The sequence below is a fragment of the Dendroctonus ponderosae genome, unplaced genomic scaffold, assembly GCF_020466585.1.
Source record: "Dendroctonus ponderosae isolate FM_Combo_2020 unplaced genomic scaffold, Dpon_F_20191213v2 Dpon_F_20191213_7, whole genome shotgun sequence".
In the NCBI taxonomy this organism is placed as follows: domain Eukaryota; kingdom Metazoa; phylum Arthropoda; class Insecta; order Coleoptera; family Curculionidae; genus Dendroctonus; species Dendroctonus ponderosae.
The window spans coordinates 1,987,914-1,999,423 of record NW_026018916.1 but is presented as its reverse complement, the minus strand read 5'-3'; the positions used below and the strand labels follow the sequence as shown (position 1 = coordinate 1,999,423).

At 44.1% G+C, this 11,510-nt stretch overlaps 2 protein-coding genes and 1 non-coding gene across 4 annotated transcripts in view; 1 reads left to right on the top strand and 2 right to left on the bottom strand.

Moving 5' to 3' along the window:
• LOC109540195 (E3 SUMO-protein ligase RanBP2) overlaps positions 1–9,661 on the bottom strand; it is an 11,398-nt gene extending 1,737 nt beyond the window's left edge. Inside the window, exons 1-26 of one of the 2 annotated variants that reach the window (XM_048668475.1) lie at positions 9,433–9,661; positions 8,798–9,023; positions 8,553–8,739; positions 8,326–8,487; positions 7,962–8,271; positions 7,765–7,901; positions 7,598–7,712; positions 7,429–7,542; positions 7,123–7,370; positions 6,917–7,061; positions 6,733–6,854; positions 6,518–6,678; positions 6,284–6,467; positions 6,070–6,227; positions 5,832–6,015; positions 5,589–5,764; positions 2,762–5,535; positions 2,431–2,710; positions 2,169–2,376; positions 1,731–2,114; positions 1,450–1,670; positions 1,109–1,373; positions 906–1,045; positions 646–848; positions 364–588; positions 201–314 (exon numbers count right to left, since the gene is read on the bottom strand). In XM_048668475.1, the coding sequence (XP_048524432.1) occupies positions 201–314; positions 364–588; positions 646–848; positions 906–1,045; positions 1,109–1,373; positions 1,450–1,670; positions 1,731–2,114; positions 2,169–2,376; positions 2,431–2,710; positions 2,762–5,535; positions 5,589–5,764; positions 5,832–6,015; positions 6,070–6,227; positions 6,284–6,467; positions 6,518–6,678; positions 6,733–6,854; positions 6,917–7,061; positions 7,123–7,370; positions 7,429–7,542; positions 7,598–7,712; positions 7,765–7,901; positions 7,962–8,271; positions 8,326–8,487; positions 8,553–8,739; positions 8,798–9,023; positions 9,433–9,504 (7,515 nt within the window). In that variant the 5' untranslated portion in view covers positions 9,505–9,661. The remainder of the gene's footprint in view (positions 1–200; positions 315–363; positions 589–645; positions 849–905; positions 1,046–1,108; positions 1,374–1,449; positions 1,671–1,730; positions 2,115–2,168; positions 2,377–2,430; positions 2,711–2,761; positions 5,536–5,588; positions 5,765–5,831; positions 6,016–6,069; positions 6,228–6,283; positions 6,468–6,517; positions 6,679–6,732; positions 6,855–6,916; positions 7,062–7,122; positions 7,371–7,428; positions 7,543–7,597; positions 7,713–7,764; positions 7,902–7,961; positions 8,272–8,325; positions 8,488–8,552; positions 8,740–8,797; positions 9,024–9,432) is intronic. The other variant, XM_048668474.1, reaches the window with a different exon arrangement.
• A 234-nt stretch (positions 9,662–9,895) lies between these two features.
• On the top strand, positions 9,896–10,552 carry LOC109540201 (protein FMC1 homolog). Its single transcript, XM_019908457.2, has 2 exons — positions 9,896–10,225; positions 10,327–10,552. Exons 1-2 carry the CDS (start codon positions 10,077–10,079, stop codon positions 10,481–10,483), a joined length of 306 nt encoding a protein of 101 aa, XP_019764016.2. The 5' UTR covers positions 9,896–10,076; the 3' UTR covers positions 10,484–10,552.
• A 111-nt stretch (positions 10,553–10,663) lies between these two features.
• On the bottom strand, positions 10,664–11,510 carry LOC109540200. The gene is made up of 3 exons (XR_007281976.1): positions 11,380–11,510; positions 11,147–11,324; positions 10,664–11,091 (listed from the first exon to the last, which is right to left on the bottom strand). It is a non-coding gene; the product is annotated as an uncharacterized LOC109540200 (transcript).

Sequence of the window (11,510 nt, the reverse complement as noted above, 5' to 3'; positions counted from 1 at the left end):
AGGCTTAAAGCAGCAACAACGCTACATATAAAAACTGATGATGGTGGAAAAATACACCGAAACGTATTTTGATTAATAAATAGAGACAATAAATGGCTGAAACCCAGGAATAGATTTGATTTGGAATTGAAACACAGTCAGGAAAGTAAATACAATAACAGAGATAGCAAACTCTCTTGGTTGGCCTTAAATATACCGACCTTAGGAATGGAGCTGGAAAATACAGGTGCCCCGGCACCGAGGAAGGCAAACGGTGATATCGCATCATCTTTCTTCGAGCCTCCAAATGATACTTCCGTTTCAGGGCCCGCCACCTACAATTCGTCATTAATCATCTGGCAAATTAGTTAAACCTCCACTTACTTTATCGGCTAAAGTCGCAAACGACAAGTTACCATCGCACTTCAGCACGGGTTCATCAGTTTCCTTGAAGTGAGTCGTCGAAGTCAAGCCAAAGGACATATTGGCTTCTGTAACTTTGGGCTCGGTCTTGTTGCCGAATATTGTTTGTCCGAATATATTACCAGACGATGGTGGGCGTGAGAATATGTTCCCTTGAGCCGGCGACCCGAATAAACTCGTTGCGCTCTGTAACCGGGAAGAACTCACTTAACATTGAGCTTTAAACGTTCAGGAAATGCTCACCGAAACTTGGGAAGCAGCCACATTTCCAAATATGTTATTGGTGGTAGCGGCAGGAGCAGTTGGCGAAGCGAATATGTTGGTGTTGGAGCTTTTACCAATGGGATTTGCGAAAATATTGGGGCTGGAATTTTGGAACAGGGTCGACGAGAAGGTGGAAGTTGGCTTCGTTGGGAACAAGTTAGTACTATTGGCCAATGGAGCCTCTAAAAAAACAATTAAACGTTAGAACACCGTAACAACCGATCGCAAACGGAACCTACGGGCATTCGAGTCGATGGCACTTGGAGTAGCCTTAGTGGTAGGAGCGAATATATTGGCCGTAATTGCTGCTGTGGGAGAGCCACCAAAGCCTGTTAAACCACTGCCTCCAAAGATACTGGGCGCCTTTTGTATCGGAAACCTAAAAACACATTCAATATTGAACAGAAGATTGACCATCAGACCAAACAGTTTTATTTCTTACCCGCCTCCTGTTGTGGCCTGCGGCTTTAGGGAATCGAAAGTGAAACTGGGCGTCTTAATTATGGAAGATTGCACGGAAAATGGTGCAATTGCAGGGGTTTCGGGCAGTTTGTTTCCTGAAGATGCTGTATTGGCAGCCATTACAAGAGCGGGAGACGTTATTTTCGCATCTGATGTAACAGCCCCCAAGCTGGGGCTGCTGAAGATTGACGGCTTCTGGAGTAAGTCTCTAATGCTTTCCGATTTGCTCGATAATGGAGTATTACCTGGATAAAAACCACAAATTTTTATTTCTGTTTTATACGGGACTATACACGATGATTAAAAAACATTGCTAAGTACCTGTAGGTGTCCCAAAAGTAAAACTGGTAGAACTGGGCGAAGCAAACACGCTTCCAGCTGACGAAGGAGTGCCCATGTTGCCCAACGGAGTTGAAAACAACGAAGTATTGGCGCTAGTAAATACGGATCCGACACTTTTGGGAGACGGTTTATCGACGAAGAGCACCTTCAAATATTCGTCATCTTTCTTGCATTGTTCACACGTGCAATCGGCGCGCTGCCTATGTAACAAGCAAAAATATCCTCAATTTAACTGCCGATTAAGCAGATAAAGTCTTTACCTGTATGCCATAAATTTAGGCGGCAGTCCTAGACGAGCAGCCTCTTGGATCTCTTCGGCAGTCACTTGAGTTTCCGATACGAATTCCACCTCGCATTCTGTTTCCTTAACTTGGTCGGCTTTCTTGTCTACCAACGTGCTTTCAGTGATAGATTGACTGGAATTCAGGCTCTCTAGAGCATCATTAATAGCTTTCTTAAACTCTTGAGCCACTTCGGCATTTTTGAACCTCAAACAGAACTGATCGTGACTTATTTCGCCTTCTGAAAAGTCCGCGGCATGGAATTGCCACGTTCTGTCGTCATCCTTGGGCATGTATTCCATGTCTTTTGGCACAGCATGGTTTAGGCAAATCTTGAGCACCTTTTCCCTACGCATCAGAACTCTGGAAGAAAATTGGGAATTAGGCCCTAATTGTTTCCATCGAAGTGGGGTGTACCTCAATTTGCCAGTGCTGAGGCACTTAAGAAGCTTCACGTCTCCTAAGCCTCTTTCCTTCCATTCACCCTCGGTGAACCTGTAAAGCTTTGCCCTTTGAGTATAGAGCACTTCTTCGTTTTCTTCGCCCGTTTTCACTTCAACTATATCAGGGAGGGGAATCACTGGCTTGAAGTTCACATTAGCTTCTTCCTCCTCTGCGTAACTCGCTGCAATAATAGAAAACAGTAATTCCAGTGAAACCAAATGAAGGACTTTCATACCATCTGAATCGTCCCCTGGTCCAGTGCTGATTCTGCGTGGGCTTCGGGCTTTGAATTCAAAATCGTGCTTTTGCGGGGAACCGAAAGTGAATTTCTCAAGTTTCGGAGTGGCCTCGGTAGCAGATGCTTCAGGCAATTTCCAGGAAAATGTGGTTTTGGTCGAACTAGCATCACCAAAGCCAAAAGCGGTTGTCGTTGTAGGCGCGTTTGGAGCTGAAGCTGTTGTAGTAGCAGCGGGCATGCCGAAGGTAAACTTGAATCCTGGCGTATCGAGGTTTATCTAAAAAAGGTTGTTTTAAAATCGGGGTTTCTACCAAAGTTTCTCACTCACTCCTTTGGGCGCTGCGGCTTCCTTCTTGGGCACCGAGTCGTCTTTGGGCGCATCGCAACTCAGACAGTATAAGCTGTTTGGCTCATTCCGCACATAACACTCTTTACATTCCCAGGAGCCAACTTTTGGCTTGAAGCTATCGCCGAATCCGGATAACACTGAATCAGATTTCGCTTCCGTGTTAGGAACACTGAACGAGAACTTTTGGATCGGCTCTTGCTTCTGTACTTGCACGGCTGCGTCGCCCTTTTGGCCGAGCTTGGGAGTTTCGCATGCAACGCACTTGGCCTTGCTCTCATCTTCATTGACTACATAGCAATTTTTGCATTCCCAGCTGCCTTTGGCCGGTTTAAACTTGTCGCCGAAGCCAACGGTTGCCACAGTTGCTGGCTCAGACTGTTGCCCGACCACCTGGTTGTTTTCATCTAGTGTTTGTTGGGCTTGTTCCACAGTGTTCAGAAACAGAGTGGCCATCTCTGCAGTCTTAAACCGAGCGGTGAACACTTCAGGAGTTAGAACACCTTCGGAAAAGTCCTGGGCGGACCACAAAACCGCCTTGGGATTAGCCGCGTTCTGCTTGAACGACATGTTCTTAAGCACTTGGTGATTCAGACACACCTTGTGGACTTGATCTCTTCGCATCACTAACCGCACTGTAGCTTCCTTTAGGATTCTAATATTTCCAAGTCCGCGCTCCTTCCACTCCTTTGCCTCGCCACTAGTGTCCATCCTGAACAGCTTGCAACGCTGCTCAAGCAGCACTTCCGCGTCTTCCTCGCCTGTTTTCACTTCAACCAGATCGGGCAGCGTTTCGATGACGGGCTTAAATTCTGCCGTCGGTACGAATTCCTCCACTTCGTCGTCCTCTTTTTGAGCCGCTGCCTGCGGCGATTGGACTGCTGCAGCAAATTTGACCGGACTGGGAGCGTTTTCAAAAAGCCCCTTAGTCGCAGTCAAAGTTCCAAATTTGAAACCTGCGAACGGACTCGGCTGGTTGGGCTCCTTGGCAACTTCCTCCACTTTCGGGGCAGCTTTCACTTCAGCATCAGTTGGCTTGAAAACTGGCGGGCTGATGAACTTGAAACCTCCGAAATTCGCCTGCTGAGGTTGGCTGGGGGTGGTTGTTACTGCAGGCGCATCTGCGACAGTTGATGGTTTTTTCTGCGCTTCGTCGCTAGCACCTTTCGCTGATAGCTTAGATTTGGCTAAGCTGAAGGCGTCAGCAAAGTCCTTTGCATCTTGGGCTGTTTTAAACCGAGCAGCCAGTGTTTCGACCACAAGCTCCTCATTGGCGTAATCGTTGGCCGACCAGATGAACGCGCGATCACTGCTGGGAAAAGGCTTCAGCTCCATATCGGCGGACAAGTGATGGTTGGCGCACACTTTGTGCACTTGGTCGCGCCTCATTAAGATCCTCACCGTCTGCAACTTGGGGTCAAACAGGATCTTCAGATCGCCAATGCCCCTTTCCTTCCACTCATTTGAATTGTTTTCGGTGACAAACCTGTAGAGCTTCGCTCTGCTGCTGAACAGTTCGGTTTCCGTCTCTTCGCCTGTGATTATGGCCACTTTATCCGGAAGCGGCACAATCGGCTGGAAGTTAGGCAGTGGGTCATATTCGACACTTGGCGACGAAACATTGCTCAATTCACTCGAGTTCAAGTTGGCGTTGGAGGTATCTGGAGTGCAATTGCTCTTATCAGCCTCGGTTTGAAGGGAAACCTTCGGGGAACCAGTCTGGGCTTTGGCAAGCGGCGACGCAATGGTCAGCAGAGTGTTGCTGGCCCCAAATGATGGCACATTTAATATCGACGGTGCTGCAGTAACAGTATTGCTCATTGTTTGTAATATTTGGAAATTATGGGGCGCTGAAGTGGTTATGGGAAACCGGATAGCGGGTTTTTGCGACGGGCTCTTAATATGCTGAGCTGGGATGGTTACCGATAAGACTGGCTGCGAGACGCTAGTGTAGGTTGGCAAAGGATCGGAAGAAGTGATCACCACGTTCACAGGCGGTGCTCTCGAAGAAACACCACTACTAGAAGACACGGCAGCACCAGCTGCACCTGCAGCAGAACCAAATATATTAAGGCTTTGCCCTAAGAAACCGGACTGCCCAAAGCCGCCCGGCTTGTTTGCCTGGCTCGCTGACGCTCCCATACTGGCACCGAACGCGGGGAGAACCTGGCTAGAAGCCGAGAAAGGTGTCGGCAAGTCTTTGGGCGGTCCGCCGAAAATCGAGAGCTTAGGCACATCCTCTGCATGTTGTACGGCTTGGGGCGGCGGTATGGAATTCAAGCCAGCCTGACCAGCTCTCATGCTTGAAATGAGCGGTTGCGTCTGAGGCATCAGATTGGGATAGGCAGCGCCAGGAAAACCGGGCATAACCGGAGTTAATTGCTGCGGGTCAGCATGTGGTGGCGGCATAAACGGTAAACCTCCAGGTTGTCCCAGTCCCAAAGCACCAAACGAATAGGGCATAAGAGGATAAACCCCTGGGTAAAACGCGGGGTTTCCATAGGGGGGCAGATTAGGAGCAGCAGCCTGGGGCTGCTTTGGGTACCAGTTGTTAACAGCAGGATTGATGTTTGCCTGCGCCGACCCATCATCGAAATCTAGGTAGCACAAATCGTCGACATCCAGCTTATTTTCATCCTTTTTCATATCTCTAAACTCTCGTTTCATTTCTTGGACCATGTCGGTTAAGTTCTGAAGGCGATCGTCGACTGAGTGAGTCAAGTCGTCAACCAACTTCTTCACTTCACGAATACTACCTGAAACACGTGCCGTTAGTATGAGTGTTGTAAAGAGATTTTCGAATACGCACTGTCGTATGTTACTTTATCGCTTGTGGTTGCTGCAAGGCGGTTCACCGCTTCTTTAAATCCCCGAATTTCGTTTGTTAAGGTTTTTTGCAATTCGGTCATGTTTCGGTTCTGCTCGATAATAGCATTCATGGAAATATCCTTTGAAGCTATCAGTTGACGAATCTGAGCGTCCAATCTACCAATGAAATCAAACCAATTAAATATAAATAACTACCCAAGAAACAGCGGGTTGTTTATTATACCTTTCCGGACTCGGCCTGGCTTCCTGCCTAGGAATGCTCAACTTTAAGGGCGTTGAGTGCATTTGCGTGGTATCATTTTTGCTAGTCACATCCCGTATATTGCGAAAACTAGACTGATGATGAGTGTATGTACTGACATATTGCTCGTAGACAGAATCGTCTGAAACATTCTCTTCAGACATGCCTAGAGAAAAATTAGTTGAATTGCAAACTGGTTTGACCTTCCTCAACTGCATACCATCACATTCATTCCGGTTTGCGCAATCCGGATCTATTCTAGATAAAAGTGTATCGATTTTTTCCAATTCCGTGTTCAACTCGATGTTCAAAGGGTGGTTCCTATCTTGAGACGGGTCCCTCAAGCGGTCCAAAGTCAAATACAAACTATCACGGGCCCTAAAATAAACAAAGAGTTATCATAAGACAAACAACCGTCGTTACTCCGATCTTACTTGGACAAGAAGATAATGTTTTGACTCCTCATTTCCGACGTAACATTTTCTTTGCTGTGATTCGTTTTAGAATCAGCCATGTGCTTGTACACTTGGGCCTGATAGAACGAGGCATATGGATCTTTCAGTCCATCAAACACGTGCAGGGCTTCTTCATATTCTTTCTTCTTCATGTGCTGTAATCCTACAATACAAAAAAATTACATTCAGAGTCACTTAATTGCGGCGACTTACCAATAAAGAGTTTAGCTTTCTCGATGTAAGCAGCAATTTCATCTTGGGTTAAGTCCTTGTTGCTTTTTAGCTCAAAAAGTCTGTCCTTCGGATACACGACGCAATATTCATTTTTCAACGATACTAGCAAGAACAAGGCGGTTTTCCAATAGAGCTCAGCCCTGCAACAAGAACAGTTAACATAAAACATTCAACCGCTCTGGACGCCAACTTGCCTGGTAGCATTTGCATCAATTTCCGATTGCTTAGTTAAACTGCTTAATCTTTCAGCGAAAATAGAGGCCAAATCGATCAGAAGTTTTACGTCCAGGCCGTGGCTTCCAACGCACCGAATCACCTGTAATCCCGAAAATAAAACATTATAACGGGAAAACCTTTTGAATGTACTCTTCAACCCACTTCTATGCCTTTAACCAGAGTTAGTCGTATGTCTCCCATATCCGAACTATATTCCTGCTTATACACTTTGTAAGCCGCTAAAATAAATTTGGACTGCCTTAGTGAACCCAAATGTCCAGTGATGGCTACTGGTAGAACGGCCGGCCTGAAATTGCACAAAAATACCCATTGGTATGCTAAACACCAAAACTCGCGCTAATATCAACCTGTCTCGATGGTGGTATGTTAAGCTGCTATCAGCGTTTTTGAGTTTAGATTGTACACAAAGAGCAGCGCAATATATAAAACTCTGGATATCCAAAACGTTTAACGTTTCTGCTGCACAATTGTTCAAGTTTTTCACAGTGTATTGCAACCTATCGAATGATTTTAGGGAAAAGTCGGACAGACTTTTGTAGTTGAGCGCCAGCCAGATGTGGTGATGGAGCGAACTTGGATTCATTAACTGGGCAACCTGTAGAAGAGTTTAGCCGATTCACCTTAGAATGAAGAATAACGGCGGGAATTTTTACCTCATTATAGGACACAAGGTCTTGATAATCTGGCAGCCGTATCACTGGTTCTACGGTGGAAGATACGAAAAAGCTGGTTTCCAATTTCAGCAAATGCTCACGCTTCACAAACATCTGAAACCAATCGGGTTGTACATATCCACGGTTAGAAAGGAGATGCAATTTTTACCCTCTTAAAAAATTGCGTGCGCCATAAACCTGTTGAATATTGCTTGGCTCTTTCGATCAGAATATTCCTCCGGTCCTTAGCTAATCCCACTAGAATATTCCCTGCTTGTGAGCATCTGAAAAAACCAACCCAGTGTTTCAAAATTCTTCCCCGAAACTAAATGTTACCTAAATGAGGCCTCTTTATGCCATCCTGCAACCATCAGCCGCCGTTTTTCTTGCAAGTTGTTGAACCACACGCCCTGAGTATCCGGAACTGGAGTGTTGTATGCAGTGAAGAGCAGTGGAAGGATTACATCTTGAATCTAAACGAGCAGTGTTTTGGATGGGTAACATATAAATAAAAAAAAAACTCGACTCATTACTTCTTTGTGGACCAACAGATCCTGTTTGGCTTGCTTTAGAGCCAAAACGCTCAAATGGAGATTGAGCTGCGCTTCATGATGGTTGAGAAATTCCCGTTTCAAGCTCTGATCCGGGCACAAGTCGATATTTTGGCTGGCTTTCAACAAGGATTGATCGAAATTGAAAACTGCTGTAACATAATCAGCGGTGGTTTTAACATTCTCGGTTAGATCGCTAAGAGACAGGCCCGCAAGCTTCTCCAGCACTGATGCATGTATAAACCAAAATTCCCAAGTGAGTTGTTCGGAGTCCCGAACTTCTTGTTGATACCTAATATAGAAGCATGGCTTATTTTAACGATTTATTGAGTTCGGATTTCCTTACTTGACCATCACTTCCGCGAACGTTTCATACCACGAAATGCTGTTCTCAAATATGCCCAATTTCCTTTCCTCGGCATCAGTGGCATGCTTATAGGCTTCCTTCACATTATTGTTTCCCAAGTAGTGTTTTAGCAATTTTACTCGGCGAGTGATGTCTGTTGGCCTATTAACATTAATTCGTTGGAGTGAATGGACTAGTGGGACTTTCCAATGCAATAACTACCGTACCTGTCTTCTAACTCTTTAAGCAAAAAGGTGGTAACAACATTGGAATATTTATTTTCAAGTGATAGCAGCTTCTCCTGCAGGCTGGACACTACTGGATTGTGGAGATCCCTGCACTGAGCCAACTGGCAGAAATGCTTGGCGCTGGCACTATTCAGACTTGCATCGTCCTGTACCAGCAACTCACACACTGGAATAGTTCAGCTCTTTAGTCGGACGAATTCGACCAAATAAAACCGAACACCGACCTTTAATCACCAAATTGTCCTGTTTGGGGTTTAGTAGCAAACTGGTTTGGTATGCCTCCAAGGCACCCTGAGATTTCCCAAGCTTTTCCAAAGCTTTCCCCAGCAGGGCGTGCCCTTCTGACGATTTGGGTTTCACACTCAAGTAGGATGTAACGTAACGCACAGTATGCTCGTAGTCGCCGACATTAAAATACAGTTTGGCAAAGGAAAAACATCGAAGATTTCTCTGAATGTAGACAAAATATCGACGTTTAATAATGTAGCAAGGATGGGGTAGCACAACAATCGTGGTGCCGCTTAATTGATCTTTTTTATCGGAACCAAAAAATTACAAAATATGACGGTTTCCGAGGTTAAACGCCCGCTGTATAATGGGTGTAAAAAGGTCCCAAATGGTAAGTTTCCCGATCGAACTGAATTTGAACTACAACGAATCTAAAGTATCAATCTAGTCGGACTTCAGTACTTGGGATCACTGTCCAAGTGATAAATGAGCATTACTATGGGTTTATCGCTTACTAGCTATCAGGGGCAAAAGAGCTACTACTGGGAAACTTAATTAGGTCGCCTTTGCAGTATAATTTGAAAAAAGCCGGCCAAAGTAAACTGAAATCAATGAGCTTATCAGTTCTTACCTCGGTGTCGTTGCTAACCCTTTTGAGGCTGTTTGTTACATGCTTGTCGACTTCCTGCTTGGTCCTAAACATCTTGAGTCGTGGATGGATAACGTGCAAGTAGAATTATCAATTATTTTTGTCTTTTAGAGCACTGAACACCACATTTAATCGGCAAATAAGTCAGAGCTTTCTACGTCTCCAGTGGAAAACGTTAAATATGGCTGACAGGGTTGACAGAGAATTCGCTTGACGTCCATTTGAGTTTTTTAGTGCCAACGTAAAAACGGGCCTCCGGACTGGAATTTATCATCAGAAAAAATTGGGAATTTATTTTGTCTGTAACTTTTCAATGTAGATTGGGGTTTTTATAAATTCATTGACTTTTTATAAATTTTCCACGAGTTTATTTTTAATCTAATGAGCGCAATTCGCTAAAAATAGAATCCCCCAAAAAATGGACTTTGTGGGGATTTCGCTATGTTGCCATATGTAGTTTCAGACGTCAGCAGCAGATGACAATATCCAATATCCTAACCAAATAACCAATTTTTTGTTTTTTTTTAATTCTTGTCTTGCAATCTATGCAAATAACGAAAGATAGCAAACGATAATCCAAAGTGCTGTTCATTTGTCCAATAAGTTTAAGTTCGGCCATCTCTGCAATGTCCAAAATCACAACCCTGCGAGGCCTGATCCAAGAGCTCCGTTATGCCATTCCAGATTCAGGGCTTAAAGACAACTTAGCTTTTCAATATATTGTAGAACAGTACCGAAAATATAACACAACGGATCAACAGTTGTGCAAAGCCCGGTATGTAATTACATTCAGCTCGTTAAACGAAATTAAACTACCAGGTCTTCTAGAGTTGCCGATGCTCGCAATTCTGTTTCACTCTAATAAATATGTTTCAGGGAAGAAATGGACTTCATAGCAAATAGCTATCTGTGTTACTTGCGAAGCTCCCGTTTGTCACGGCAAATCCATGACGAATTCCACGGAAAAGGGGAACGATCTGTTCAAGATACGGCCAGAATGGTTGGATTCAAGCTCCCCCATGACCCTAAATAGGTGGGTTCAGTAAACTAGTCTCCAATGTTGTATAGTGTTCATAGTAAAGTGATGATATTCAGACTCAAAGCCATCAAGTCAATTCGTTGTTTATCGCAAAAAGCCCTTTAGCTTTAATTGAACTGACACAATAATCCGTCCGTCTGTCTTAATTTTTAGCAGCTGTTAAAAAAATGAGGATATCATAATATGTATTTATTCACTCGTATAAAACAATTGCAGTTCTCCATTGATTTTAGGTTTTGTCACTGCTTTTTTATTTCTACAATAAACTACAAACAGGGACATGTTGCCTCGCACAGCGGACACACTTTATCAAGTTCTGTATAGCGTCTATTTTGTAAAACAATAAAAAAGGTATAAAACACGCGATTAATAAAACGGTAAATGTTCAGTACAAATTAACATAAAATTAAAAATATTTACATACAAATTCACGTGCCGAACTAAAGGACAATACTGTGGATTCATACAGCTGCAACTGTTTGATGTGTCGCTGGTGTACTTTGCTTTTGGGATTTTTATATCTGACTCCCTTGATGGCTTTTCGTAGAATATAATGAAGCCACAGTATGTTCGAATAAGGCATAAATGCTGTCCAGTCATTTCTGCAATCACAACATTAAAAGTAGCTGGGAGTGCATGCAAAAGGAACAAACTTACTTGTTTCTCTCCTTCATCAGTCTATAAATGTCAAATTGATAGTCACCTTCAGATAAAAACAGATCGGGGTCCTTTCCGAGATCAGTAAAAGTCGTCACACCATTGTGAGTCATTCGAGATAGAGTAAAATCGATTAGTGTAACTTCAACTCCATGGGAAGGGCAACTGTGGGTTTTTCCTAAAAAACGAAACTTCTGCCACTAAAACTACAGAATCAATTAGCCTGTTGTTACCTTGCAGTTTATAATTCAGTGTCTTGGTTTTGGGCACTTCTTTCAGTAAAACGTTGCCCCAGTGCAGATCGCGATGTTCGAACTGCAGCTGCTCTTCGGCTATAGCCAGATTGTAAGCCACCTAAAAACAA

Coding starts and splice junctions, on each gene's coding strand:
- LOC109540201 (XM_019908457.2), top strand. CDS start 10,077: ATGTCCAAAATCACAACCCTGCGAGGCCTGATCCAAGAGCTCCGTTAT. Junction 10,226..10,326: donor CAACAGTTGTGCAAAGCCCG/GTATGTAATTAC, acceptor AATATGTTTCAG/GGAAGAAATGGACTTCATAG.